The sequence below is a fragment of the Micromonas commoda genome, chromosome 5 (genome assembly GCF_000090985.2).
Source record: "Micromonas commoda chromosome 5, complete sequence".
NCBI classification, from domain to species: Eukaryota; Viridiplantae; Chlorophyta; class Mamiellophyceae; order Mamiellales; family Mamiellaceae; genus Micromonas; species Micromonas commoda.
In genome coordinates, this window is record NC_013042.1 from 579,119 (window position 1) to 603,795 (window position 24,677).

The 24,677-nt window shown below is 66.8% G+C and overlaps 12 protein-coding genes across 12 annotated transcripts; 5 read left to right on the plus strand and 7 right to left on the minus strand.

Moving 5' to 3' along the window:
* Positions 1-56: 56 nt before the first annotated feature.
* MICPUN_58542 (predicted protein) lies at positions 57-5,479 on the minus strand (the record flags this gene model as incomplete). The annotated part of the gene is made up of 2 exons (XM_002502443.1): positions 57-5,051; positions 5,147-5,479. 2 exons carry the CDS (start codon positions 5,477-5,479, stop codon positions 57-59), a joined length of 5,328 nt encoding a protein of 1,775 aa, XP_002502489.1.
* Positions 5,480-6,002: 523 nt separating this feature from the next.
* On the minus strand, positions 6,003-6,449 carry MICPUN_72715 (predicted protein; the record flags this gene model as incomplete). Its single annotated transcript, XM_002502444.1, has 1 exon — positions 6,003-6,449. A coding segment is annotated over one exon (447 nt), but the record flags the coding sequence as incomplete, so codon positions are not given.
* A 583-nt stretch (positions 6,450-7,032) lies between these two features.
* Positions 7,033-8,075, minus strand: MICPUN_108254 (hypothetical protein). Its single transcript, XM_002502445.1, has one exon. It carries the CDS (start codon positions 7,938-7,940, stop codon positions 7,155-7,157), a length of 786 nt encoding a protein of 261 aa, XP_002502491.1. The 5' UTR covers positions 7,941-8,075; the 3' UTR covers positions 7,033-7,154.
* A 2,526-nt stretch (positions 8,076-10,601) lies between these two features.
* MICPUN_108255 (predicted protein) lies at positions 10,602-11,394 on the plus strand. Its single transcript, XM_002502062.1, has one exon. The coding sequence runs from the start codon at positions 10,623-10,625 to the stop codon at positions 11,346-11,348; it is 726 nt and encodes a 241-aa protein (XP_002502108.1). The 5' UTR covers positions 10,602-10,622; the 3' UTR covers positions 11,349-11,394.
* Positions 11,395-11,572: 178 nt separating this feature from the next.
* On the plus strand, positions 11,573-14,296 carry MICPUN_58546 (ATP-dependent DNA helicase; the record flags this gene model as incomplete). The annotated part of the gene is made up of 1 exon (XM_002502063.1): positions 11,573-14,296. One exon carries the CDS (start codon positions 11,573-11,575, stop codon positions 14,294-14,296), a length of 2,724 nt encoding a protein of 907 aa, XP_002502109.1.
* Positions 14,297-14,372: 76 nt separating this feature from the next.
* MICPUN_58547 (predicted protein) lies at positions 14,373-15,251 on the minus strand (the record flags this gene model as incomplete). Its single annotated transcript, XM_002502446.1, has 1 exon — positions 14,373-15,251. One exon carries the CDS (start codon positions 15,249-15,251, stop codon positions 14,373-14,375), a length of 879 nt encoding a protein of 292 aa, XP_002502492.1.
* A 60-nt stretch (positions 15,252-15,311) lies between these two features.
* On the plus strand, positions 15,312-15,901 carry MICPUN_58548 (hypothetical protein). The gene has a single exon (XM_002502064.1). It carries the CDS (start codon positions 15,426-15,428, stop codon positions 15,789-15,791), a length of 366 nt encoding a protein of 121 aa, XP_002502110.1. The 5' UTR covers positions 15,312-15,425; the 3' UTR covers positions 15,792-15,901.
* MICPUN_108256 (predicted protein) lies at positions 15,312-16,762 on the minus strand. The gene is made up of 3 exons (XM_002502447.1): positions 16,638-16,762; positions 16,452-16,489; positions 15,312-16,293 (listed from the first exon to the last, which is right to left on the minus strand). The coding sequence occupies exons 1-3, from the start codon at positions 16,750-16,752 to the stop codon at positions 15,871-15,873; spliced, it is 576 nt and encodes a 191-aa protein (XP_002502493.1). The 5' UTR covers positions 16,753-16,762; the 3' UTR covers positions 15,312-15,870.
* A 157-nt stretch (positions 16,763-16,919) lies between these two features.
* Positions 16,920-18,778, plus strand: MICPUN_108257 (predicted protein). Its single transcript, XM_002502065.1, has one exon. It carries the CDS (start codon positions 16,979-16,981, stop codon positions 17,975-17,977), a length of 999 nt encoding a protein of 332 aa, XP_002502111.1. The 5' UTR covers positions 16,920-16,978; the 3' UTR covers positions 17,978-18,778.
* Positions 18,770-20,369, minus strand: MICPUN_100497 (predicted protein; the record flags this gene model as incomplete). The annotated part of the gene is made up of 2 exons (XM_002502448.1): positions 18,770-18,853; positions 19,071-20,369. The coding sequence occupies 2 exons, from the start codon at positions 20,367-20,369 to the stop codon at positions 18,770-18,772; spliced, it is 1,383 nt and encodes a 460-aa protein (XP_002502494.1).
* A 467-nt stretch (positions 20,370-20,836) lies between these two features.
* MICPUN_58552 (protein kinase) lies at positions 20,837-22,066 on the plus strand (the record flags this gene model as incomplete). The annotated part of the gene is made up of 1 exon (XM_002502066.1): positions 20,837-22,066. The coding sequence occupies one exon, from the start codon at positions 20,837-20,839 to the stop codon at positions 22,064-22,066; it is 1,230 nt and encodes a 409-aa protein (XP_002502112.1).
* A 60-nt stretch (positions 22,067-22,126) lies between these two features.
* On the minus strand, positions 22,127-24,559 carry MICPUN_58553 (predicted protein; the record flags this gene model as incomplete). Its single annotated transcript, XM_002502449.1, has 1 exon — positions 22,127-24,559. The coding sequence occupies one exon, from the start codon at positions 24,557-24,559 to the stop codon at positions 22,127-22,129; it is 2,433 nt and encodes an 810-aa protein (XP_002502495.1).
* Between the last annotated feature and the right edge of the window lie 118 nt (positions 24,560-24,677).

Here is a 24,677-nt window from a genome sequence, read left to right on the forward strand (position 1 = left end):
GTGGACTCCCGGCGTAGTACTCTTAGACTGTTGTAATAAAATCCGCTTTGAGCAATCTACCTCCCCTTTTTCTTCAGAGCCTGCTTGACGGCAGCCGGCGACACGGGCGCGGGAGCCGCGTTCGGCGACGTGGACGGGCTGGCGCGGCCGGACGTCTTCATCGACACGCCCGGCGAGTTTCGGGTGGACACATAGAGCGACGCCTCCGCGCGAGCCGCCTCCGCCTCCTCCTCAGCCCTCTCCGCCTTCCTGCGAAGCTTCGCGAGCTCCTTGCTCATGAGCTCGTTCTTATCGCGCAGCATGTCCACCTGCGATTGGAGCGACCCTTCCCTCGCCGACGCCTCCGCGGCGGCCAACTGCGCCCGCTCCTCCTGCTCCGTGAGGATGACATCCTTCGCCTTGAACACGGAGAGCCGCGCGGGCTGGTCCGAAGGGCCCCCCCGCCGCCCCGAGCTCTCCCCGCCCGAAGCCTCCCGTCCGGCTCGACTCGGTGGCTTACCGCTTCTCACCCTCGCGGCGTGCTGCTTGGCGTGTTGAAGCTCCCTGCGGATGCGCGCGATCTCCACGTCGCGAGCGCGCCGCTCCTCCGCAGCCTCCGGGTGCTCATCCGGGCTCCGGAAGCCCCTAGCCGCCGCCTCGGCGAGTCCCGCGCCCCACGAGCTCGGCTTGATCATCGCGTCGGCGCCCACGACCGCCGCCTGAAGCTCGCGAATGTCGAGCCGCTCCGTGATTCGTTCCTCGGGAGGGGCGGCGCGACTCGGCCGAGGACGCTCGCCGCGTCTCCCCTCGTCCATCGAAGACGCGTCCGTCGACGGCGGAGCGACCCGACGCGCCCGCCTCTTCCCTTCCGGCGACGTCCGCGTCCAATCGGATTCCATCAGCTCCACGTCGTCTTCGTCCACGAGGGCGACTCGCGTGATCGGGGTCATCGCGGCGGCAGCCTCGGGGGACGGCTTGGAGTACGCCACCGCCCACAGCGCAAACGCGACCGCGGTGAGCGCGCCGAGGACGGTGAGGTGCGGCGCGATGAACCTCAGCGGGGCGGGCGCCGGCGAGAGCATCGCGGACATCGCGTCGCCCCGAAGGTGCGCGTAGGTGACGAGGCCGACGGCGACGGAGGCGCCGAGGAAGATGAACGCCGTGGAGTAGCGCGCGTTCTTAGCCTCGGCCACGAGCCGCGTGAACCTTCGCGCGAGCTCGGTCCTCACGATCCTCTCCGCGGCGGCTTGCTCGCCGGCTTCGACCGCCTGCTGCTTCAGGAACTTCGCAGCCTGGTACGCCGACAGGCCCTGCGTCAGCGTCCCGTCCTCGATGAGCTCCGACAGGAGCTCGTGGTTCTCGAGCCGAAGCTTCTCGGACGTCGCCAGCAGAGACTCGTTCGCCTCGCGGAGCGCCTTGGCCTCCTCTCGGAGCAACGCCGCCTCGCGCTCCGCCGCGTCCCTCGCCGCGAACACCCCTTGCCTGTGACTGGCCACGGCGCCCCCCTCCCTTAAATCGTCGCCCATCTCCTCGAAACCAGCCGCCGCGCCGCTCGCCGCCTCCGCCGAAACGTCCAACCTCGCGGCCCGGAGCTTCTCAACCTCGGCTCGAAGCGAGAGAAGCTCGGCGGTGTGCCTCTCCGCCACGACGGACGCGTAGTGCGCCTCCGAGTCGAACGCCGACGCGTCCAGGAGCTGCTTCCGTAACCCGTCGTTATCGGCGCGAATCGCGTCGTTGAGCGCGGCGTGCGCGCGGATGGACGCGCGAAGCTCATCCACCGTGGTTCCGATCGCCTTCTCGTCGCTGACGTTTTGGTAGAGCCGCTGCCTCGCCACCGCCGCGGCGTCCACCGCGGCGTCAAGCTGCACCCTCAGGTCGCGCGCCCGCGCGGTGGCGCGCGACCACCGCGCGCGAAGCAGCGCGTGCGCCACGGCGAGTCCCGCGACGCGCCTGTTGGCAAACAGGGTGAGGAAAAAAGCGGAGCAGGCAACCGCGTTGAAGAGTCCCCACGGCTCGACCCGAGGAGCGCCCCACGCGTCCGCGGTGCCGGGGGCGACACGCGCGCGCCGCTCGGCGTCGCGCACCCGCCCGCGCAGCGTCTCCACGGTGGACTCCAACCGGAAGGCGTCGTCCCTGGCGGCTTCGTACGCGGACTCGAGCGCGGCCAACGACGCGGGGAGCTCGGGCCAAAACGCGGACGAGTCGTCGTCGTATTTTCCCGATTTTTTCTCCGGCGATTCGTCCCACTTTTCGTCCGACAATTCGTCGAGGTCGTCCTCGCCGGAGCTCATCGTGCCCGGATCGATGGAGCGCGTCTTCACACCACGCACAGCGCGCCGGATCGCTCGGTCCTTTCGGTCCTCGACGCGCTCGAGCTCGAGCTCCCGCTCCCGCCGCTCCGACAGTTCCGACGCGTGCTGAGCGGCGAGGGCAGACGCGAACGCTCGCTGCTGCGCCGCAGCCGCGTGCGATCGGCACGTCTCCAGCGCCGCCTTGGCGACGTGCCGTTCCTTGACGAGCAGCATGCGGTGCGCGTCCGACGCCGTCCTCAACGCCTCCGCCGCGGCGTCGCCGCCGAGGAAGGACTCCGCCGCCACCGTCGCCGTCAACCGCTGCGCCGCGTCGAGCTCGTTCTGAAGCGCCGCCGCGTGTCGTTCGGCGTCGATCCTGTCGTCGATGGCGTCGCTCAGCGCCGCGGCGCACGCCGGTCCCGCGGCGGACGCCATCCGCCGGCTCATCGCCGTGATCCGCCGCTCGAGGAGCGCGTTGTGAATCGCCAAATCCGCGGGCTCGCCCGTGACGACGGAGATGAGAAAGGCGGCGAACCTGCGAGGCAGGCTCTTCGTCGAACGAACCGAGGCGACGGATGCGAGGGAGTCGGACGCCGCCGCCGAGGCAGCCTCAGCCTCTATAGCGGCCTCGTTGGCCGCCCTGGTGGACGCGGCGGCGGCGTCGGCGATGGATACCGGAGCAGCGTACGCCCCGGACGCTAAATCCGCCTTCGCCGCCTCGAGCTCCCTCTCGAGACGCGCCACCTCCTTGACGAGCGTCGCCACCTCCCCGTCCCGGGTAACGCCGGGGGGTAAGGCGCAGGACCCCGAGCCCGTACCGAACGGTCCGCCTCCACGGCTTCGTCGCGCGTTCGCCTTGGCGCGCTCCGCCTCCACGGCTCGAAGAGACGCCAGCTCGACGCGGTACACCTCCGCTCGGGTCTCCGCCTGGGCCCTGGCCTCCTCCTCCGCGCGAAGCCGCTTGTGCGTCAGGGCATGGGCGGCGTCCCTCGCAGCCTCCGCCGCCTTGGGCGCGCCGACGACGTACCCGCGCGCCCTTTCCATCGCGCCGCCCGCGGTGCCGTTACCCCCGAGCAAAAATTCGAGCGTCTCCACCTCGATCCTCCTCGCCTCGGCGCGAGCCTCGGCGTCCCTGAGCGCCTCCGCCGCCTGCTCCACGCGCTCGCTCGCGACCCTCGCCGCGGCGACGAGCTTCGCGGCTCCGACGATCTTCAGCCGCGCGTTCGGGTCGGGATGCGCCACCACAAACGGGGGAACCGTCGCTAAACCCGACGTTAAACCCCCGTTTCCGTTTGTCGAGGAAGAAGAAGACGAAAAAGACGAAGACGCCCCGAGCCCGGGTCCCGTCGAGGAGACGCCCGCGAGCTCGGGTCCCGCCGCCTTGAGCGCCTCGAGCTCGATCGCGTACTCGTCCGCGCGGGCCTCCGCCTCGCGCCTCGCCGCCGCGTACGCCGCCAGCTTTTCGTCCATCAGCCGCGCCGCCGCCGCCTTAGCCGCCTCGGCCGCGTCCTTGGCCGTCTCGGCGCGAGCCCTCGAGGCCGCCGCCGCAGCCTCCGCCCAGCACGTGCCTCCGCCCGCCGCGCCCCAGCCGGATTTACCGCCGGGTCCGCCTGCAGGGAGGAAGCCGTCGTCGACGAGGGATCGGAGGAGTTCCGTCTCGATTTTGAACCCATCCGCCTCATCCGACGCGGCTCGAGCCGCGTGTACCGCGGATCGCACGCGCTCCTCCGACGCCACGGACGCGGCGTCCACGGCGGCTCGAGCCACCTGCGCGGAGAAGCCGACGCCGGGGTCGTCGAGCCACGCGCGCATCGGGTTTGACGTATCGTATTCGTCGGTTGGACCGTCGGACCGAACGCCCCCACTCGCGCCGCCGCATCGCGTCGCCAGCGCCCGCAGCGCGTGCACCTCCACGCCGAGCGCATCCGCGCGCCGCTCCGCCACGCGCGCCCTCGCGGCGACGTCCTTTGTCTCGTTCGACGGGCCCGCCCCCGCCGCGTCCCCCGCACAGCCGCGCGTCGTCTCCAGCGCCCTCCGAGTCGAATCCAGCTGCGACTCGAGCGACGCCGCCGAGTCTCGCAGCTCCCGGTTACGCTTCCGGAGCACCACGTTCTCCCCAGCCTCGATCCCGGACGCGACGCCGTACCGCGCGTAGTCGTGCGCGAGGGGCGCGAACGATTCGATCGAACCCCGCGCGACGGCCCATCGGTTCGTGGCAGCTTCGGCGACGTTGGATTTGATCCTCGCCAGAGCGTACCGCCCCTCCGTCCTCGCCCACGAGAGAGACAGGTAGATGACGAACGCGTAGAGCACGGCGCGCAGGACGTTGAACACCGCGAGTGCCGCGCGCTTACGTCGCTCCGCCTTCTTCGCGTTTTGCCGTTTGACCTCCAGCCGGGCGCGGTAGTTTCGCTGGATGGCGAGCGCGGCGGAGATGCGTCGCGTCTCCTCGAGTTGCAATCGCTGCTCCTCCTCCTCCTCCGGCGTGAGCTTGCGCTTGAACAGGAGGTTCATGACGTTTCGCTCCTTGAGCTGCTTGGCGAGTTGGACCTCCGCTTGGGTCACCGCCGTCTCCGCGGCGTCCTTGGCGGCACGCGCGGCGCCAAACTCGGAGCGCGCGAGGAGCAGGGAGGACCTGGCGAGCGTGCACCGCTTGACCGCATCTTGGGGCGCGCGTTTCGGACCGCCCGCGTCCTTCAGCGCGGTCTCCGCGGCCTGCACCTCCCTGGAGGCGGCCACGAGCTTGGTCTGAGCGTTCCTCATGGACTTCAACGCGGCATCCTGCGTCGGCGCGGGGGGGAAGGGGGCGTGTCGGTCAGGCTCGGCGGTGTCGAATCGAGATCGACGGGTTTGTTTTTTTTCGGGCGGGCACTCACCCGCTCCTCTCGCAGCTTCTTCAGGCTCTTGCGTCCCTCGAACTGCGACTGGAGCCCGTCCACGGCCTCCTCCGCAGTCTTCTTGATGTCCTCGATCGCCGCCTCGAATTTCTGCACGTTCTTCTTGTGCTCCTCCTCGAAGAACTTCACGGTGGCGTCGGTGTTCCTCTGGTGCTCCTCCCAGAGTTTTTCGTACCAGAGCTTGGACGCCTCGGTGCCGTCCCCGGTCGCGGGGGCTCGGGACGCGGGGTCGGTCGTTCCCCCGCGCGCATCGCCCGGCGCCCGCGCTCGCGGCGAGTCCGGCGTCGGGCCGGGCTCGCCTCGGGGCGCCATCCTGGAGCTCCTCCTCGCGACCGACGCTCCCTCCCGTGTGCGTCTGGATCCGACGCAGAGGGTGTTGAGAAGCAACTTGAAAATTTCGCGATTTCTTCCCGGGCAGCACGACGTAATAGGGGTTAAGATATCGTACGGTGCGCAGTTGGGAAATGGATTCAATCGTAACCCTCAGTCTATCGCGCGTGACCCTGATGACGAGCGAGCGCGGGAGAGTCGACGACGACGCTCGCGAGACTTTCCCATCCTCCGTCGCTCGCATCCTCCGCATCGTCGTCACCGGCCGCCGCGGCCTCGTCCTCGGCCCATCATTTCCTTTTCGTTCATCTCGCGATCAAGCCTTAGTACTCCTCGTGGACCGCTTCGCCGGAGTCTTTGGTCTCTTCGCGGCGGGCGCCGCCTTCTCCTTCGCCGCCGCCGGGCGCTTAGCCGGGGTCTTCTTGGCCGGTCTCTTCTCCGTCAGCACCTCCCCCGCGTCGTCGTCGCCCGCGCCGTCATCGTCCCGATTGACCGACGCGTACCCCGGAAAGTCGTACTCGATGCCCGCGTCGGCGATCTTCTTACGCCGACGCCGCTCCCCACGGAGGAGCGCCGAGTTTCTCGCCTTTTGCTCATCCGCGCTCCTCTCCCTGTCGTGCTGCGTCGCCGCCTTCTTCTGCCAGGGCACCTGCTTGAACTTCCTGTTGGCGCCCTTCCACATCTCCGGGTGGCACTCCGCCTCGGTCATCGTGCGAACCTTGAGGACGGACTCGAAGAGGAGGTAGCCGTTCATGCTCTCGGCGACAATCTGCGCAACCTCGGGGTGCTTGAACTCGACAAAGGCGTAGTGCTTGGACTTGCCGGTCTTCTTGTTGCGGGAGAGACGCAGGCGGGTGACCTCGCCGAACTGGCTGAAGTATCCGCGCATCTGTTCCTCGTAGAAACCGTGCGGGACGTGGCCGATGTAGAGAACCTTCGGGCGTTCGTCCTTCTCGCGGCCAAACGCCCCGGCGATCTTCTTGCGGAGCTTGGCAGCTTCCTTCTTGGCAGCCTTCTTGGCGACGGGGACGGGGATGCCGTCACCCTCGGAGTCGGACTCGAGCTTGATGATGTCATCGCCGACGTTCTTGGGCGCCTTCTTGGCCTTCTTGGCCGACGCGTCGGCGCCATTCTCGGCGGCGCGCTTGGGCATCGCTCCCTCCTTCTCACGACGCGGAGACTCGGCGGCGGCCGCTTTTACGAAACGGAATCCGCTTCAAGCCGGGGCGGTCGGCGCGAACGGCTTCGCGCGTTCTCCGGGTCGCTCGCGGTCGCTTTTGCTCCCGTGAGTGTATCCTCCGAAAGCGGGAGGGTCCACGGGCGCGAAAGTCGCGTGCCCTGGCGAAGTGAGCCCGCTCCGATGCGTTCTCAACACTTTAAGGCGGCGGCGACTGGAGCTGAGGTCAGGTCAGTAGCGGGAGGATCCCATCGACGGATCGATGGTTTTCTCGGCTGAAACTTGGATTGAACAATAATTTTCTGAGAGCGACCGCCTCCGCCGAGCCCGGCGCGGCGAGCGAGGACGACGCGTCGAGCAAGCGAGCAGTGCATGGTAAGATTACAACAGGTTGTGCGAGACGCGGAACGCGTCGGTGATGATACAGGCTAGTAGGCTTTACCCCCCCCGGGTCTTCGCCGCTGAAACGTACAAACGCGCTCAGTGCGACGCCAGCGCCGACGGCTGCGACAGCGCTCGCGTGAGCTCAGACGCCCGCGCCGGCGCCAGGGATCCGTCGGGTTTCGGGGATCCGAGGCTCGTCCTCGCGAGCGCGTCGTTGACGTCGCCCGAGTTGACGGGGACGGCCTCGAGCGCCTCGTTGACGCGTCGCTCGTTCGTCCACCGACCCCGGGGCACCCACGCGGCGGCGGCGGCGGCTTTGTCTCTCGCGCGGGTCGAAGCGTCGAATCCCGGCCACGTGGCGCCGTGCGATTCGCGGGGTTTCGCGCAGGGAACGGGGATCGGCGGGGACCGACGACTCGCGCTCGAAGACCCGGGCGGCGGCGGCGTCGGCGGACCGGCCCCGCGCCCGTCCGGCTCCCTCCTTCGCCACTCCCCCGTCGCGCCGACCCGGCCGCTATTACTGCCCCAAAACGAACCACCCCCGCCGCCGCCGCCATTACGACGCCTCCGCGCGGCCGTTCCGAACGACGCATCGCCCGACGCGACGGACGAGCACGACGTTTGCCCCCCGCCCGACACGAGCGGCTCGCCCCGGTTGGTTCCCGCGTTACCATTCGTGTGCACCGCCGGTCCGTCCCCCCCGTCCGCGCCGGGTTCCTCGCACCTCGCGGCTCTCGCCCCCGCTCGGTTGGTCTCGGCGCTGTGCCAAAACGCGCTAAACTCGAAGGGCTGGAGGTAACGCCTGCCGTACACGAAGCGTCCCGCGGGGAGGTGCGTGAGGTTCGTGGTCACCAAAGACTGGTAATGCGCCCAGTCGCCCATGGAGGAAGCCCCGGCGGATGACTCGGATAGAGACGACGGAGACCTCGAACGTTCTCTTCCATCGGCGCCTCGGTCGGGCGAGACGCTCCGCTGCGACGACGCGCGCGAGGAGGGCGGATGAAGGGGCGTGACGGGGCTCTGCCCGAACTGGTACACCACGCCGGGTTGGTGTTGGTGTTGGCGTTGGCCCTTGCCAGTGCCGGCGCCCGCCCCCGCGCCGCCGTTACCGCCGCTTCGTCCTTTGGGAGAATCTTTGGCCCATCGAGGGGGCCACGACGTCGCGGCTCTCGCGCCCGAGCGCGTGCACGTCACCAGCAGCGTGCCTGCGAGTTAGCGTGGACATATGCGGGGTCAGTCGGGGGCGGGGGGGGGGATTTGGCTTCGGGAAACGAGCGAGAGTCGCGACGTGACGTGGGAAACCCAACGTGGTCAAGTTTCGACGCGAAAACCGTGTGACACGGCGGCTGTTGGACGTTGGAACGCACCGTCGGTCGCGTGCCCCAGCGCGAGCGGCGAGGACAGCGCGGTGCTCGCGGCGAAGACGCGCCCGTTCACCTTATCGATGAGCACGAACGAGAACTTGGCGTCGACGCTGAGCTCCCGGAGCTTCATCTTCAGGCCGATGGCCCTGGCCTTGGGCTCGGCGTGCGCCTGGCACGCGCGCGTGAACGCCTCGCCGACGTCGCGCGCTGTGAGCGTGTGGCTGACGAGGACCACGAGCGCGTCGGGGCGTTCGAGCACCTGCGGCGCGTGCGCCGGGCCGGCGTCGGGGGAGGGGACACCGTCGCCGAGGAAGGCGACGGCGCCCCACTCCAGCTCGACGATACGATACTGGGGCGGCGCGCTCGCGAGGTTCGCCCTGACGTTGGCCCTGCGCGGATGGAGGCGGGGGTTCAGAAAAGTCAGGGAGGCGCGCGGTTCTCCGCGTCGGGAAAAAAAGGCGCGAATGCCGGCGACGGGATGTGCGCGCGTGGCGTCCGTCGCGCGAGCGTGAACCGACGGCGGGTGCGAAAACTCGGAACACTCGTCCCGCGTGGTCGCGTTCTCGCCCCGCGGTCGGGAGAAAGGTCGCGGCGCGCGGGACGCACCTCGCATCTTCCGGGTCGTCGACGTCGCGGGGGCTGAGCACGACTGCGAACAAAGCCCGACCCGGCGCGGTGATTGGAGGTCTTTCTCTCCCGGAAACGTCTCCCCAGGCGGCGGTCTTGCCGCCGCCCTTGCGCGGGCTCGACATCGAGCGCTTCGCCGGGCCTACTACTCCGAGAATGCGCCTGCGCGGGGGCGCTCGCTGCGTCGCGGTGCGGCCCTCCGGCGTGAAAGGGAATGGAGAGCGCGGCCGGTGACTTTCTCCGAACGCCCAACTTTTCAAAGCGGAAAAAGAGATCCGACTTCAGACTGAAACTCATAGAAAAAAAAACGCTGAACCCCGTCCCGAACTAAAATCGCAGGGACGTGGCCTCTTCGCATGTTTTTTCATTTTCGTTTCGCGCGCAAAAGCAGGCACACGTGGACTTTGGCCAATTTTCCCGTTTGACGAGTTGTGAACGGTCACGATGGGACCCGCCACTGCTCCGGACTGCGCACGTGGAAGGTTGAAAGGCAGATATTTGTATGGGAGCCCAGTCTGTCAGGCAAACGAAAAGTCGCGAGGTGCCACCGGATAGAAAAAGAATCTCGGTTTGAGGCGTTGAGCCGTCGAGTCCGTTGCTTTCAAACGCATCGATCAAACTGCAGGGCCTTGAAACCGGAAACGGGTCAACGCCGAGCCTCGGTCAACTCCGGTCAACCCGTCCGGCGGTTCAACCCCGTCAGTCCTCCATCGGACTCCACCGAACGGCGGGTGTGATAGCACTATCATAACGAGAGCGGTAACCTCTCCGACGCGCTTGACAGGTGCAGTGCGCAGAGGGCGTAGGTGCCGACGCGGGGAGAGTCGGGGGCTCGCTCGCCATGTGGGTTAGGACGGTAGTCCTCTCGCTGGTGTTGGGCGCGGTGCACGCGTCGGCGCACGGGCTGCACCGCCGGCTCCTTCGGCAGGACGATCATCATCACGCGGCCGATGAGTTCGGCGGGGGGTTCGAGCAACGATGGGGTAGGTCGCTGCTCGGGTCGTCGGACGATGCGGATAAGCTGTCGAAGGGAAGCGACACGCACATTGCGTTCTATGTCATCATTCCGTTCGTCTCCGCGGTCGTTGGATACGTCACCAACGTGGTCGCGCTGCAGATGACCTTCTACCCGCTGGAGTTCACGCCGTCGCAGCTCAAGTTCGCGCAGCTCGAGGGCCAACCGTTCGGCTTACTGGGCGGGTGGCAGGGGATCATCCCCGCCAAGGCGGGCAAGATGGCGGCGATCCTGTGCGATTTGATGACCACGAAGCTGTTGGACGTGAAGGAGATGTTCGGTAAGATCGTGCCGGTCGAGTTCGCCGAGGCGCTGGCGCCGGAGATGAACCCGTCCATGAGCAGGATCATCGCGAACGTGATGGCCGAGGAGGCGCCCACGTTCTGGAACTCCATGCCCCCCAAGGTCCAGGCTGGACTGGTCAAGGAGGCCATGGCGGGCGCCGAGGACTTCCTCGCGGATGTCATCGAGGATCTCCAGAACCACGTGTACGAGGTGCTCGACCTGAAGGCGATGGTGGTCAGACTTGCGCTGGAGAACAAGCAGGACGTCGTCCGGATGTTCCAGGAGGTGGGCGAGTCCGAGTTTCGAATCATCGAACACAGCGGGTTCTACTTCGGGTTCGCGTTCGGGATCGTGCAGATGATCACGTTCTACTGCGTCGACACGTTGGCGCCCAACTTCTCCGGCCCGTTGCTCCCGGTGTTTGGATTCATGGTGGGATACGCGACGAATTGGTTCGCGCTGAAACTGATCTTTCGCCCCATCCACCCCACGCGGGTGTGTTGCTGCGTCGTGCAGGGGGCGTTCCTGAAGCGCCAGGACCAGGTGAGCGAGAAGTTCAGCGAGCTCAACGTGGAGCTCTTCTGCAACGCGAAGAACCTCTGGGAGGAGATGATGTTCGGTCGTCTGCGGGAGGAGTTTGGCGAGCTGGTGAAGCGCAACACGCGCAGGTTCACGGACGTCACCATCGGCAAGGGCGCGGGGGCGGTGAAGATGGTGTTCGGCGCGGACGCCTACGCGCGGATGAGGGAGAAGATCGCGCAGAATTTGGTGAACGAGCTGCCGAGGTGCGTCCCGGTGTCTTACGAGTACCAGGACAAGGCGCTCGAGGTTGAGGCGACGGTGTGCAAGGCTATGAAGGGTCTGCCCCCCGACGAGTTTGAGGGCGTGCTGCACCCGGTGTTCGAGGAGGACGAGATCAAGCTGATCGTGGTGGGCGGGTGCCTCGGGGCGCTCGTGGGGTTCGCGCAGTACATCCTGCTGTTCAGCGGGGGAATATAGTGCTACTAGCTAGCATAGGCTACTCAACTTAGGCTACGACGGAACGACTACGTCATCACTACCCCTCCCTTTAGAGCGAAATCTGCATCAACGAACTCGGGGAGTTCCCGCCAGTTCGCGATCACAACTCGCGACGGGTGATGCGCACCGCCGCGGTACCCACCAGTGCCAGCCGGTGTCTTCGCGAGGGGGGTACGCACGATCCCGCTCGTCGGCGCGCCGGCATGGCGAGCCACCGCGCGTCCCGACTCTTGGAACCGTTCGCGCGTCGGTTACGGCTCTCCAATCGCGCGCCCCCGCGATGGGGCCCCGTGCAGCGCCGGGCGGCCGCCGGGTTCAGCTCGCCCGCGCACTCGGCCGAACCGATGTTCCGCGCCGACGCGCCCCACCTCGAGGGGATGAACGACGAGCAGATCGCCGCGATCGTAGCTCCCGTCGCGCCGATGAAGGTCCTCGCGGGTCCTGGCTCGGGCAAGACCCGCGTGCTCGTGGGGCGCGTCACGCACCTGATTAACGAGCTCGGCGTGCCGCCGTCGCACATCCTCTGCATCACCTTCACTAACAAGGCGGCGCGGGAGATGCGCGAGAGGCTCGTCGCGTCGGTCGGCGAGGAAAACGCGAGGCAGATCACTGCGGGCACGTTCCACTCCGTCGCGTCGCGCATGCTGCGCAAGCACGTCCACCTCCTCGACGGCTACGGCCGCGGCAACGACTTCGTAATCTACGACGAGGCTGACACGAAATCCATCATCCGCAAGATCATGGTGGACGTCTTCATGGAGGACAAGAAGAAGGCGGACCCGGCCCTCGCAAAGTCTCGCATCTCCGCCGCAAAGTCCGCCGTGGACGCCTGCGTCGGCATGGACGGCCGCCGCATGGCGCGCGCCCTCTGCGACACCCGGCCGTCGCTCAAGCGCGATCCTTACATCCGCGATCAGTTCCCTCGCCTCTACGACGAGTACGAGGCAAACTTGCGTTCGTCCAACGCCCTCGATTTCGACGACCTGCTCTCCGCCGCCGTCGCGCTGCTGCGCACGAGCGAGGAGGCGAGGCTTTTCTACAGGCAGAGGTGGCGCCACGTGTTGGTGGACGAGTTTCAGGACACGTCGCTCTCTCAGTACGAGCTCATTCGCGCTCTCGCCGCGGAGACGGCGAGGGTGTTTGTGGTGGGCGACGTCGACCAGGCCATCTACAGCTGGCGCGGCGCGGAGGTTGCGAACATCAGGACCAAGTTCGACTCCGACTTTGCCGGCGCCGGGACGGTCCTCCTGACCAAAAATTACAGGAGCACGGCGACCATCGTCAAGGCGGCGCAAGCCGTCATAGGCGAGTCGAGGGACAGGTCTCCGCTCGAGCTCGACGCGGTGCGACCCGGGGGCAAGGACGTCGCCGTCGTCGCCACGGAGGACGAGATCGAGGAGGCGGACTTCGCGGCGAGGGAGGCGGCGAGGGCGGCGAGGAGCGGCGTGCCGTTGAAGGACATCGCGGTGCTTTACCGGACCCACTCGCAGTCGAGGCCGCTGGAGGAGGCTTTCATTCGCGCGGGGGTGCCGCACGTGGTCGTCGGGGACACGGCGTTCTACACCCGCAAGGAGATCAAGGACCTCGTGGCGTACCTCCGGGTGCTTTTCAACTCGCGCGATACCGTCAGTTTGCAGCGGATCATCAACACGCCGCCGAGGAAGATCGGGCCGGGCACCCTCGAGAAGCTCGAGGCGTGGGCCGCGGGCCTGCCGTGGGTGGACGGGATGCCGCAGCCGCTGGGCATGGCGCTGTTGGACCGCACGTGGTCGACGCCGGACCAGGACGACTTACTCCCGCCCGCGGCGGACATGGGCCTCGCCGCGGGCGCGTACAAGGCCGTGAGCGGGTTCGTGTCGGTGATGCGAGAGCTCGGCGAAGCGGTGGAGGTTTCCGATCCGGGTGCGCTGACGGAGGAGGTTGTTCGAAGGATCGGGTTCGAGGAGTACGTCGCGGACATGGAGAACGGCGACGAGCGCGTGGGGTACGTCAAAGAGCTCGTGTCCATCGCGAGCGATCCGTCCGCGGTCGAGTCGCTGGACGGCGTGGACGGCGGCGGCGCGGCGGGTGGTGGGGACAATGGGGCGACGAAGAGGAAGTCGACGGGCCACGCGGGACTGGGCGAGTTTCTGGAGGGCATCTCGCTGCTGATGTCGGCGGAGACCCGGTCGGAGGATGAGGGCGCGGACGCCGTCAAGCTGATGACGCTGCACGCGGCGAAGGGCCTCGAGTTTGACACCGTGCTGATCACCGGGTGCGAGGACGAGCTGATTCCGTTCAAGCGCGGGGACGCGTCGTCGGACGCGGCGGAGCACGACGAGGAGGTTCGGCTCTTCTACGTCGGGCTGACCCGCGCCAAGCGTAAGCTCTTCCTGTGCCGAGCCTTCAAGCGCCAACGGTTCGGAAGGACCGTGTACGCCGACCCTTCGCCGTTCCTCGAGGTCATAAGGGAGTCGCTCGTCGGCGGCAAGCCCCCGCAGGCTCGACGCGCGGGCATGGGAATTAACCCCGCCGAGGACGACGCAAACACCGACGAATCGCCGAGACGCGCGGCTCTCGGCAGCGACAGCCTCGCCGAGCACCTTCGCAGGACCACCGGCGCAAAGGCGGCCACGGGCGGGTCGCCGGCGTTCAGGAAATACGCCGCCGGCGAGAGCGGCGGGTACGCCAAGGCTAACGCGTGGAAGAGGAGGATGAACTCGGCGCGGGAAGGGGGGGGGGGCGGCGTCCTCGGGGGAAGAAGGGGGACGAGGGAGGCGATGGGCGAGGACGACCCGGAGGCTGCGGCGCGAAGAGCCGCGAGGAGGGCGTCGAAGGGCTCGTCCCGGGATGCGACGAGGGCGACCAAGCCGCGGGCGACGGGGGTCGCGGGCGCCGCGGGTGGGCCGCGAGCCGCGCCCAGGAGGAGCCGCGGCAAGATCGAATGAGCGCGGGCGGATGTTGTCATACAGTCGCGAGCTCGCGATTGAAAATTTTGCAGAAGCCGGTTTCGTCCCCGGTCGATCACGCCGATATCCCCGCCTCGTCGCAGAACGGCCCCGCGATGAAGTTCGTGCACGGGAAGAACGTCGCGGACCCTTCCTTCAGGTCCTCGACGTCCTGCTCGATCTCCTCCTCCGGCTTTCCCGCGTCGTGTCCCTCCTGAATCGTTACGTCCACCTGGTGTGAGTAAAATGTTGGGTAGGTCACCGATAGCTCGTACCACACGATGTCGTAGGAGAACCTCCCGACGGGCACGACGGTGACGGCGGCCTCGAGCGCGCCCTTCGCGCCCGCGGGCAGACCCGCGACGCTCAGCGTGAAGCGGACGAAGACGTCCTCGACGGCGTCGTCGTCCGAGGTTTCCTCCTCGAAGGTTTCCTCGTCGTCGATGTGTAAGAGCTCGTCGCCGCCGCCGGCTGTGTCGTCGTCGTCGACGTCCGAGGGCGTCACGAGTTCGGGGTCGCTGACGTGCTCGGGCGCGACGCGGTCGCCCGCGAACGTGACGTCGACCGACGCCGCGTGAAGCGCCCGGCGCCTGGCCTCGCCGCGGGTCACCCCGGGCAGCGGCTGCTCCAGGCACAGCGTCTCCTCGGAGAAGACCGTCGTCGGGACGGGGTCCCCGCCGTCGCAGAGGCGAAGCGACGCGCGGCGCGACGTGAGTCGCGGCGCGGAGACGTCCGACGGAAGCGCGTCGCGGCCGGACGCGGCGGCGGACGCGGCCGGAACGCCGGGACGTCCCGCGGGTCTGTGCGAGACGCGGGCGGTTTGGGTTTCGGTTTGGGAAGTCGTTCGGGCTCGCGTCTCGGCCGAGGGTATCGCCTGCCCCGCGGCGTGTCGCGCGGCGACGACGACGGCGAGCAGCGTCAGCATCGACGCCAGCTGTGCGCGTCGGGGGTTCATGTTCGCGTCGATGGAACGCTCGCGCGCGGTGGCGAGTGCCGCGGCCGCGCGAACGCGACGAGCCCCGCGCGCACCGGGGGACTGCGCCTCGCTCGCCGAACGAGGGACAAACTGACCTTCCGTTCTCATGGGTCAGGTTGGAGAGTTTTTCCAAACCGCGCGGCGCGAGCCGGCATGCTCCCGCTGGCCATCCTGGTGCCCCCGTCGCTCGCGGCGGGGGTGGCGGGAACGTGGTGGGCGGGCCGGCTCGCGGCGACGCGCGCGCTGGGCGCGGCCGAGCCCCCGCGGGGTACTTTCGCGGGTTCGGCAGCGGGCGTCGCTGGCGCGGCGTGTTTTTGGAGCGCGATGGGCGCGACGGTGTTCCCGGCGTTCGACGCGATGTCTTCCACGCCGGCGAAGATAGAGTCGTTCAGGGACTTCACCCGGTCCGCGGGTCCGCCCACGGTCGCGAGGTGCGGCGGGGTGTTGGCGTGCTTCTTCGTCGCGGGAGCGTCCAAGACGGCGACGGACGTGTTGATGGCGTCGCCGAAAGCTCCGTGAGCACGCGCGTGAGTGAGTGAGAAAACGTTCAACTGTCGCCGCTCTCGTCGCGTTTAGTCCTAGTGTGCTAGCCTATGTATCAGAGCCCGGTGAGGAGCAGCTCCAGCGCCTGCTGCTCGTCCCCAGCCGCCCTGGACAGCGCGTTCCGCACCGCAGCCTCGCCGAACCCCATCTCCTTGAGCTTTTCTTCCTTCTCATCCTTCCTGTTCTCGCTGGCGTACTTTGCCGTCCACTCCTTCGCGTGCTTGACAAACTCCTCGTAGCTGTCCAGGTACTGCCTGGCGACGACCGCGTCCTGCGGATCGTTGGGCTCGGGGGTGGACAGGAGCGCCTGGAGCGAGAGCATCGCCGTCTTGATGCTCAGCGCGGGCGACCACTGATCTTTGAGGATGTCGAGGCAGATGGCGCCGTTTGCGCTGCTGACGTTGGGATGCCACACCTTGGTGATGAAGCGCATCTTGGGAGCCTCGAACGGGTAGGAGTTGGTGAGCTGGATGTCCACCTGCGTGATGAGGCGCGGCGGTTCGGGGCGTTCGGTCAGCGGCATGAGAGTCGGAGGGGCGCGGGGGGGGCGGGAGGACCGGCGAAAAAGGCGCGCGGGGCGTGGCTCTCGTTTCGCGCGGGTTGGTGGGGGGCGATCCTCGGAGGGGTTGGACTCACGTAGAACTTGCCGCCCTCGTACGGGGATTCCTCGGGTCCTGCGTCGAATGAGGAGTTTGTGAGGTGGGAACGTGAGATCGGCGGTCGACGGTCGAGCGCGGCGGGCGCGCGAAGGGTCGGATCTGGGTCGCCCCCACAGGGCTGATCCGGGAGCCGCGGACGACACGCGAGAGGGGCGGGCCTCACCCTTGAGCGTGCCCTGCATGTGCGCGAGGTTGTCGCCCAGGACCTCCACGGTCACGCCGGACTTGGTGTCCGACTGGATCTCCCGGAGTTCCTTCGCGAGCCTGTTCGTGTCCATGGTCGGTGCGGTGACCTTCGGTGTGGTCGAAAGCCGAGGACGCTGACCGCTGACGCCGTTTCGCGCGATCCTGTCGTGATCCGCGAGTGCCAAGTCACAGCTGGGGTGTGGGCGGCGGTGGACCCATCGCGACGCGTCATAACGCCCCGCGTCTCGCGCGGTTTCGACGCGTCCACCGGCCGCTCGTGCATACACACGTACATCGGAGATCCGCCCGGGACCCGCCATGGCCCTCGCATCCGCAGCCGTCGCGACCCCGGCCCCGTCGTGGCGCGCCACCAACCGCGTCGGCGAGCGCGTCGGGATGACTTTTTCGGTCGCGACGCGCTCCCGACCGCGAGCCGCCGCGCGCCGATCCGTCGCCGCCGCCGCGTCCTCCTTCGAGGTTCCCGCCGAGTACGTCGCCCTCGCCGCGGATCTCGTGGACGCCGCCGCTCGCATCACCGTGAAGCACTTTCGCACACCGCTGGAGATCGACGACAAGAACGACGCGTCGCCGGTGACCATCGCCGACAAGGGCGCCGAGGCGGCCATGCGCGCGCTCGTCCGCGAGCGGTTCCCGACGCACGCCATCTTCGGCGAGGAGGAGGGCATCGAACTCGGCGAGGGCGGATCGCAGGAGTGGACCTGGGTCTTCGATCCCATCGACGGCACCAAGTCGTTCATCACGGGTAAGCCGCTGTGGGGCACGCTGGTGGCGCTGCTCCACGACGGCGAACCCGTGCTCGGCGTATTGGATCAGCCCGTGCTGAAGGAGCGGTGGGTCGGGGTCAAGGGGCAGCCATCCACGCTCAACGGCGAGGCCATCTCGACCCGCGGGTGTAAGTCCCTGGGCGACGCGTACATGTACTCCACAACCCCGTACATGTTCGAGGGCGATAACCTGACGCCGTACAAGGAGGTTGCGAAACACGTCAAGGTTCCGATGTTCGGCTGCGACTGCTACGCGTACGGTCTGCTCGCGGCGGGTCACTGCGACCTCGTCATCGAGGCTGACCTGAAGCCGTACGATTACATGGCGCTGGTGCCCATCATCAAGGGCGCCGGCGGCGTGTTCACGGATTGGAAGGGGCGGGAGCTGCGGTGGGAGGGGTCGCAGGAGGCACTCGCGGCGGGGAAGTTTCAGGGGGAGGTGATCGCGGCGGGTGACGCGGAGACGCACGCCGCGGCGATTAAAAGGATGGAGATGGCGCTGGGTGTCTACTTCGTCAAACCCGAAAAGTAATACTCCCGCGAGTACGCGGTCGTCTTAATATCACGAGGGACGCTTGACATCTCAAGTGTTGGTCCGTCGCCGCGCAGTCTCAGGACGCGGATCTGATTTTAGCCCCGTGGCTCTCCCTCACGTCCGTTTTCCATCCGAAGAGCTCGATCGCCTCGTCGTCTTCCAGGTAAAACATCTCATCGCGGATCGTGCCCACACCATCCCCGTCGAGCATTGAGAACCCGGCCGGATCAGCGAGGCGCCTGATGTTTCTCGTCCACGGGTGAACTTCCCCCAGGTGCGACTGGATGATATTCCTGGCCTCGCCGTAGTGACGCCTCTCGCTCTGCATCAGCTCACCAATATCATCAAGATGATCGACTCTGAACACCCCTAGCCAACCCCGAATCACACCCTCCATTGCGATGAGGTGATCCGCGGGCTCCTCCATCCGATCGTGCTCAATCAACCACGCGCGCACACGCATTGCCAAGGTCATGACCGCCGTCACATTGCTTAGCACCTTACCTAGATCTTTTTGCACGGTGGCTATGTCGAGCGCGGCGTCTGCTCCAAACGTTCGCAAGCCAGCGATCGACATCTCCATGGACCACTTAGCCACGGCTAACAGGCCAAACACACCGTTGACATAGTTGTCAAACGCATCACTAACCTGATGGCCGTCCGGCATATCAGCAAACATAGTAGACCTGAGACCTCCCAATAGGGCGCTGGCGTGGCAGTATGATACCTCACCGTACACTGCTATCGCGGTGTACATCCTCCGTTTATCGTCCATAGCTCGCCAGATGTCTACGGCTGTGCGGGCAGCGAGGGCCGCCTCTCGGAATCGCACGCGGATGTGATCTTCACGATCCCAACCAACGCCCTCACTGCCTGTCAAGGTAGGGTAACTATCTTCGGTTATGGGACACCAACCCAATTGATGGCAATCGTCAAAATCCTCGACCGCAAAGTAGACGTTTGGGTCCACCTCCTTCTTCATCAGAGTGTGATTTGAATCGTCAAAGATAAAAAAATCAGAGTCTGGGAACCTCGGCATCTCTGCGCACGCCTCGGCAACGTGCGCCATGCGTTGTTGTCTGTTTTTGACCTTGTACAAGGGTTGTTCGTGTTCGCACTCGTGGGGCCAAATGAACAACGGCGGGCCCAAACAGCACGCATCCTCGACGCTCATCGCATCGAGACCGAGGTGTTGCGCCATGATGCCCAGGGCTCGAGCGCGTGCTTGCATCGCGGCAGCCAACCTGGCGAGCGCGGATGGATAGTTCCCTTGGACACTTAACCCTCCGGCTGTTCGCGCCAGATCTCGCGTCACCGCCTCCTCGAGCGAGAGCACCCGTTTGCCATCCTTGCAGACGACGGTGTACATCTCGCGGATGGCTTGACTCGTGAGTATGACCGACAGCGAGAGACGTTCGATGTCTTGCAGGTTGTCCGGGCGCACGACCGTCCCTGCGTATACCTGATCGATGAACCAATCAGAGACGGCGATGTTGCTCTCCACGTGCCGGACCACCGACGGGTCCTCACTCTTCGTGTGGGGGAACGAAGAATCGAGCAGGCACAGACGACACCATTGCCGCGAGGATAAGGACATCCTGAGGAAAGAGCGTATATTGTTGGCATTCGGCACGCTCCATCTGAACCTTCGAGGGCGGTTGATCTCTTGGACGGCTTTCGGCGCGTTTGGCGGATCGCTTTCCATCTCCGGGACAGCCGCTCGAGTCAACGCGACGGCGAGTTCCCATCGGCCAATCGACGCCAGCCTGCCCGCCGTCGCCATCGCCCGCGCCCTCGCGGCTTCGAACACGCGCGTCCTCGCACCGAGCGAACGAAGGTACCTGACGTAGTTCAACGTGGCGTACACGCACACGATGCCGATGCCGATTTGCGCTCTCTCGTCGACGTCGCTCGCGCCCGCGCCCCCGAACATGAGCCACAGCAGCTGTCGCCTTCGCCTCTGCAGGCAGATGGGCGCGACGAGGCCCGGGTACCCCTTCTCCGGCAACGGCGCGAGCGTGTGCTTCGGTCGATCGGTTCGGCACGCGCCCAGCGTTGCGTTCGTGCCCGCCGCGACGAACGCGCACGTCGCGGCCCAGCAGCCGAGCCAGGTTTCCCCCGGGAGCGGGGCGATGTTTGCGATGTTTGCGTCGCGTCGTCCGATGCCCCGTCGCGGCGCCCCGTCCCACTCGCCGTCGTCGTAGGTCATCATCACCCGGGTCTCGCTGCCCGCCTCGCTCTCGTAGACTCCCTCCGTCAGGTCCAGGGGCTCGAAGGAGTCCGGATCGCACGCGAGGACTTGCACGATCTCCGGCCACTCGCGTCTTCCATCTAACAGACCGCCGTGCAGGGTACCGGGACCGAGCGGTTCTTCCACGAGCCTGCACATGTCGTTCGCGTAGGCCGAATACTCGGTACCGTCCGTCCATACCTCTCGCCCGCCTTTGACGAAGTCGGTGTACGTGCGCTCCGCGAACGCCAACAGAGCCTGCCGCGCGGCGAGCTCCGCGATGTCGGCCGAATGCGCGGCTGTTTGCGTCGACGCCGAAGCGGCGACGCGATATCGCGCGATGTCTGCGGGCTCAAGCCTCGAGAGCACGTCGACGTGTAGTTCCACGGGTAACCCGGCGAACGCGTCTCGGTCCACCATCCTCGCCGCGCGGAGTGGGCCAGTCGGGCGCGCCCCGCGTCGCTGACGCTGCCGAGATATCCGCCCCGCGAAAAAGTTCACGTCAGCGCCAAAACTGACGTCACGCAAACGAAAGCTGGAAAGGCGAAACGTCGGAGGTGGAGACGCGCCTCACACGACGACCCCCGCACGACGACACCCGACCGTCCCGCCTTTCCCCTCCCCTCATGACGTCCCCCGTGCCGGCGACCGCGACCTCCTCGCTCCGCGCGCTGCTCAACACCCCGCTGCAGGCCGTCTTCGAAGCTCGCCTCGAGTCGCCGACGCAGACCTGGCGCCCGAGCTCGGGCAGCGGCGGCGCCACGCAACGCGTCGTGACCCTCAGGCACAACGACACCGTGGGGATGGCGCTGACGAAGCTGGCGAGGCACCGCGGCGGTCTCACCGGCGCGCCGGTGACGATCGAACCGGACCCGCTGCACGCGGACTGCATGGACCACGGCTCGCGGGTGGACCGAGACGACGGATACGAAGCCGCCGTGCTCCTCGGGTTCTTCGACACGGGAGACGCCCTGAGGGCTCTTATCGACGCCCTCCCCGACGAGGACAGAAAGCGCGCGACGGGGGAGATAATCGCCCCGACCCGAAACGTCCTCGCGTGGATGAAGTTGCTCGAGCAGATGCAGAAGGGCGTGACGAACAGGCGGCTCGTGCAGGTTCTCGGCGACGACGCCGAGCTCCTTTACCGTCCCAACCTCCGAGGCGTCACCCTCGGCGAGGCTGTCCGAGAGGGCTTCCTCCACAACAAGAGCGCCAACGGGTTCGTGCACAGGCTGGCCATCTTCGACGAGAAAGGCGAGATCACGCGCGTGTTCAGCATGAGCGACGCGGTGCGTTACCTGGCGTTACGATCCGACGACATGGGCGGACTCGAGGACATGACACTCGCGGAACTCGGCCTGGGCCAGGACACCGAAAGGCTCGTAACGGTGGACCCCTCCGTGCCGGCCATAGAGGCGTTTGCTCGCATGTGCCACAAAGGCGTGAGCGGCGTCGGCGTGCTGGATAAGACCCAGGGTTTAATCGCGAACCTCAGCGCGTCGGACCTGCGGGGCGTCACCCCCGAGCACTTCGGCATGCTGGGCCTCCCGGTTGCCGAGTTCCTCGCCCTGCTTCACGGAACCTCCTACGCCGGCTTCTCGCACATCGAATCGCAGAACCGAAGCAACCCTTTCTTCGCCAACGCCAAGGAAAAGGCGAAGGTTCTCGTCGTCGCGAAATCCGACGACGTGCTCGGGAAGGTGCTTCAGCTCGTGCGCGAGCGCGGCGTGCACAGAATTTACGTGTGCGAGAGAGGGAACAAGCCAGTCGGGGTGGTTACGCTGACGGATATTCTCGCCAGGGTCGCCCTCGCCGCCGACCCGCTCGTCAGCGACGTCGTGGAGAGGTTCGCGTGAGATTCTCTCGACATACTCTCGTTTGTTTGATGATTGAACGCCTACGCACGTGAATGATAGCTAATCGTGATTCATCCCGGCGGTGGCCGCCATACCCTCCATCGAAGCCGTGATGGCTCTCACCCCACCGACGAATGGATCAATCTCGAGGACCCTCTTGTGGTTGAGCGGCATGCAGTACATCTTGCCGTTCGCGCTCATCACGCCACCCTCCCACTTGTTCAAACCCCGAAACGGCCCGCCCACAGTCTTGACGACAACTCGGCCCTCACCTTTCACCGCGGGGGGTCTCACCGTGAGCACAGTCTCCCCCTTCAGAGGTATGCCCCATATGACGCCGTCGTCGCCGCAAAACCCATTTTGCCATTTATTCTGCACGATCCGTTCATTCTCCAAGCTCTCGCCCACCTCGCGGACCTCGTCCGTCTCGCAGTCGACCTGCAGCACGTAGTCGCTGTCGCTGGGTATGAAGTACACGCATCCGTCCTTCCCGAGGACTCCGCCGAGGAACTTGTATTTGCCGTCTGTCCTGTGCCGCCCGGTGCGAAGGTTCTCGCCAATCTCCGTCATACGCGGGGGATTCCCCGGGATGATCTTAAGAATCGTGTTCGCGTGCGCGGGGATCCCGTAGATGGCGCCGTCCACGCCCACCGTCCCGCCGTGCCACTTCCACCCGCCCGACGGGTACTTCCCGTGCAGCGTGCACTCCGCGCCGTTCGGACCCTTCGGGTCGATCCTCAGAACCGATTCGGCGTTTTGGGGTACGCCGTAGATGCACCCGTCGGTACCCATGAGCCCGCCGTACCACTTGTTGCGACCGGGAAACGCCGGGCCGATGAGCTCGCACGAATCCGTGGCCGGATCGATCTTCAAGACGCGCTCCGCGAACTGAGGGATGCAGTAGATGCACCCGTCGTGCGGCGACAGCACGCCGCCGTGGAACTTCCACAATCCAACGCCAATCTCCCCGGCGCCAATCTCGGTGATTATCGGTTCCGGGCCGGGTACGATCTTTAAGACGGTGTCGGCGTGGCAGGGAAGCCCGTAGATGGCGCCGGACTTTGGGCACGTCACCGATCGGAGCCACTTGAACTCCCCCGGGTACTCGGGACCGACGTACTCCACGCCGCCGTCGTTCGGGTCTATGCGAAGGACCCGCCTCGCGAACCCCGGAATCGCGTAAATCTTACCGTCAGAGCCGAGCGCTCCGCCGAGGTACTTCTCCCTGCCGAGGATCGGGCCGCCGAGGAGTGCGAGGCGCTCGTCGCGCGCGTCGGGGTCCCTGCTGATGCGGGGCATCTCCCGTCGTCGACGCTCGCGGCGAACGTTCTTCCGTCTCGTTTCCTCCTCCTTTGGGTCGACGTTTTCCTTCTTCTTCTCAGGTCCGCTCTCCCCGCTCTCCCCGCTCTCCCCATTCTTCTTCCCCTTCGGCCTCGGGGTCTTGTGCGCCTCGTACCGCTTCGCCACTCGCTTGCACCACGTGCTGAACAGCATCTGTTTGTACTCCCCCGGGTCCGGGAGCGAGCGCGACGGCGGCATCTTCAGCGTCGCGTTAGGCGCGGGCCTCCAGAAAAAAGTCGCGGCGACTCGCGATAGACCCAAAGACCCCGGGTCTCTCACCGCCACCCTGTGCCTCGCCGCCGGGAACGCGCCGCGCGTGATCCTGTCCAGCACGCTCCCGACGAACACGGTGGCGACGTCGTGGCCGTGTTTGGGCACCTCGACCCACACGCCGCGGCCCTGTTGGGAGAGAAACTCGAGACCCGCGGCTCCGTCGGACGAAGCAGGCGCGTCGTGTAACACGATTGAAACCAGGCTCGGGTCCGTGTGCACCGGCAGCAGCACCGTCTTGTCGTTTTGCTCCGATTTGGAAGCCTTGGTGCATCCCGCGATTGAACGCGCGTGAACGTCGGCGCGTTCGGGTCGGTACCTCTTCACGTGCCACTGCGAGTTGTTCGCGATTGGACCGAAGGTTTCTTCGAACCAGCCGGTGGGAACGTCGAGGTGGCGCTCGAGAGCCGCGAGCACCCCGCGTGCCAGCGCGAGGGCGGAGTCGTGCATCGCGCGGCAGTGCGCCTCGAACCGCGCCGCCGCGTACGGATCGTCCCGCGGCACGCCAAAGGTGGCGCCGTCGCTGAAGACGAATCCCTCGCGGGTCTGGTTATACGAAGAGCCCCATCCCGCGGCGTGGACGCCGGTGGCGTGGCCGGAGTCCGCGGAGTCCGCCAGGACGAGCGGGTCCCCGTCGCGCACCATTTCCTCGCACGAGTCCATGCCGTCCTTGGCCACCTCGAAGCAGGCGCGATGCAGCGCCGCGGCGGCGTCGTCGACGCGAACACACGCCACGCCGCATCGGCGCAGGGAGATCGCGGCGTCGCCGAGGCCGGCCGCGTCCGCCGCGAAGAGCGGCGGCGGTGCGTCCTCGTCGCGGACCGCGGCGGCGGGCTCGGCGGCCTCCGAGGCTGGCCGCGGCTTCCCGCCTTTGTTTCCCATGACCTACTCGGGCGCTCGCCGGGCGCGGCGCGTGGGCCCGAAGAGCGTCGGCGGCGGCGGTCGAAAGTGTCGGCGGTCCCGTGCGGTCCCGTGCGGGAATCCGTCCTGTTTCGTTCGC

Bases quoted from the DNA above. Each gene is read 5' to 3' on its own strand.
- MICPUN_108254 (XM_002502445.1), bottom strand. From the start codon at position 7,940: ATGGGCGACTGGGCGCATTACCAGTCTTTGGTGACCACGAACCTCACG.
- MICPUN_108255 (XM_002502062.1), top strand. From the start codon at position 10,623: ATGTTCCAGGAGGTGGGCGAGTCCGAGTTTCGAATCATCGAACACAGC.
- MICPUN_108257 (XM_002502065.1), top strand. From the start codon at position 16,979: ATGGCCCTCGCATCCGCAGCCGTCGCGACCCCGGCCCCGTCGTGGCGC.
- MICPUN_58548 (XM_002502064.1), top strand. From the start codon at position 15,426: ATGCTCCCGCTGGCCATCCTGGTGCCCCCGTCGCTCGCGGCGGGGGTG.
- MICPUN_108256 (XM_002502447.1), bottom strand. From the start codon at position 16,752: ATGGACACGAACAGGCTCGCGAAGGAACTCCGGGAGATCCAGTCGGAC. The intron at 16,490-16,637 runs GTGAGGCCCGCC...CATTCGACGCAG, and splicing joins CATGCAGGGCACGCTCAAGG to GACCCGAGGAATCCCCGTAC. The intron at 16,294-16,451 runs GTGAGTCCAACC...CTCATCACGCAG, and splicing joins ACGAGGGCGGCAAGTTCTAC to GTGGACATCCAGCTCACCAA.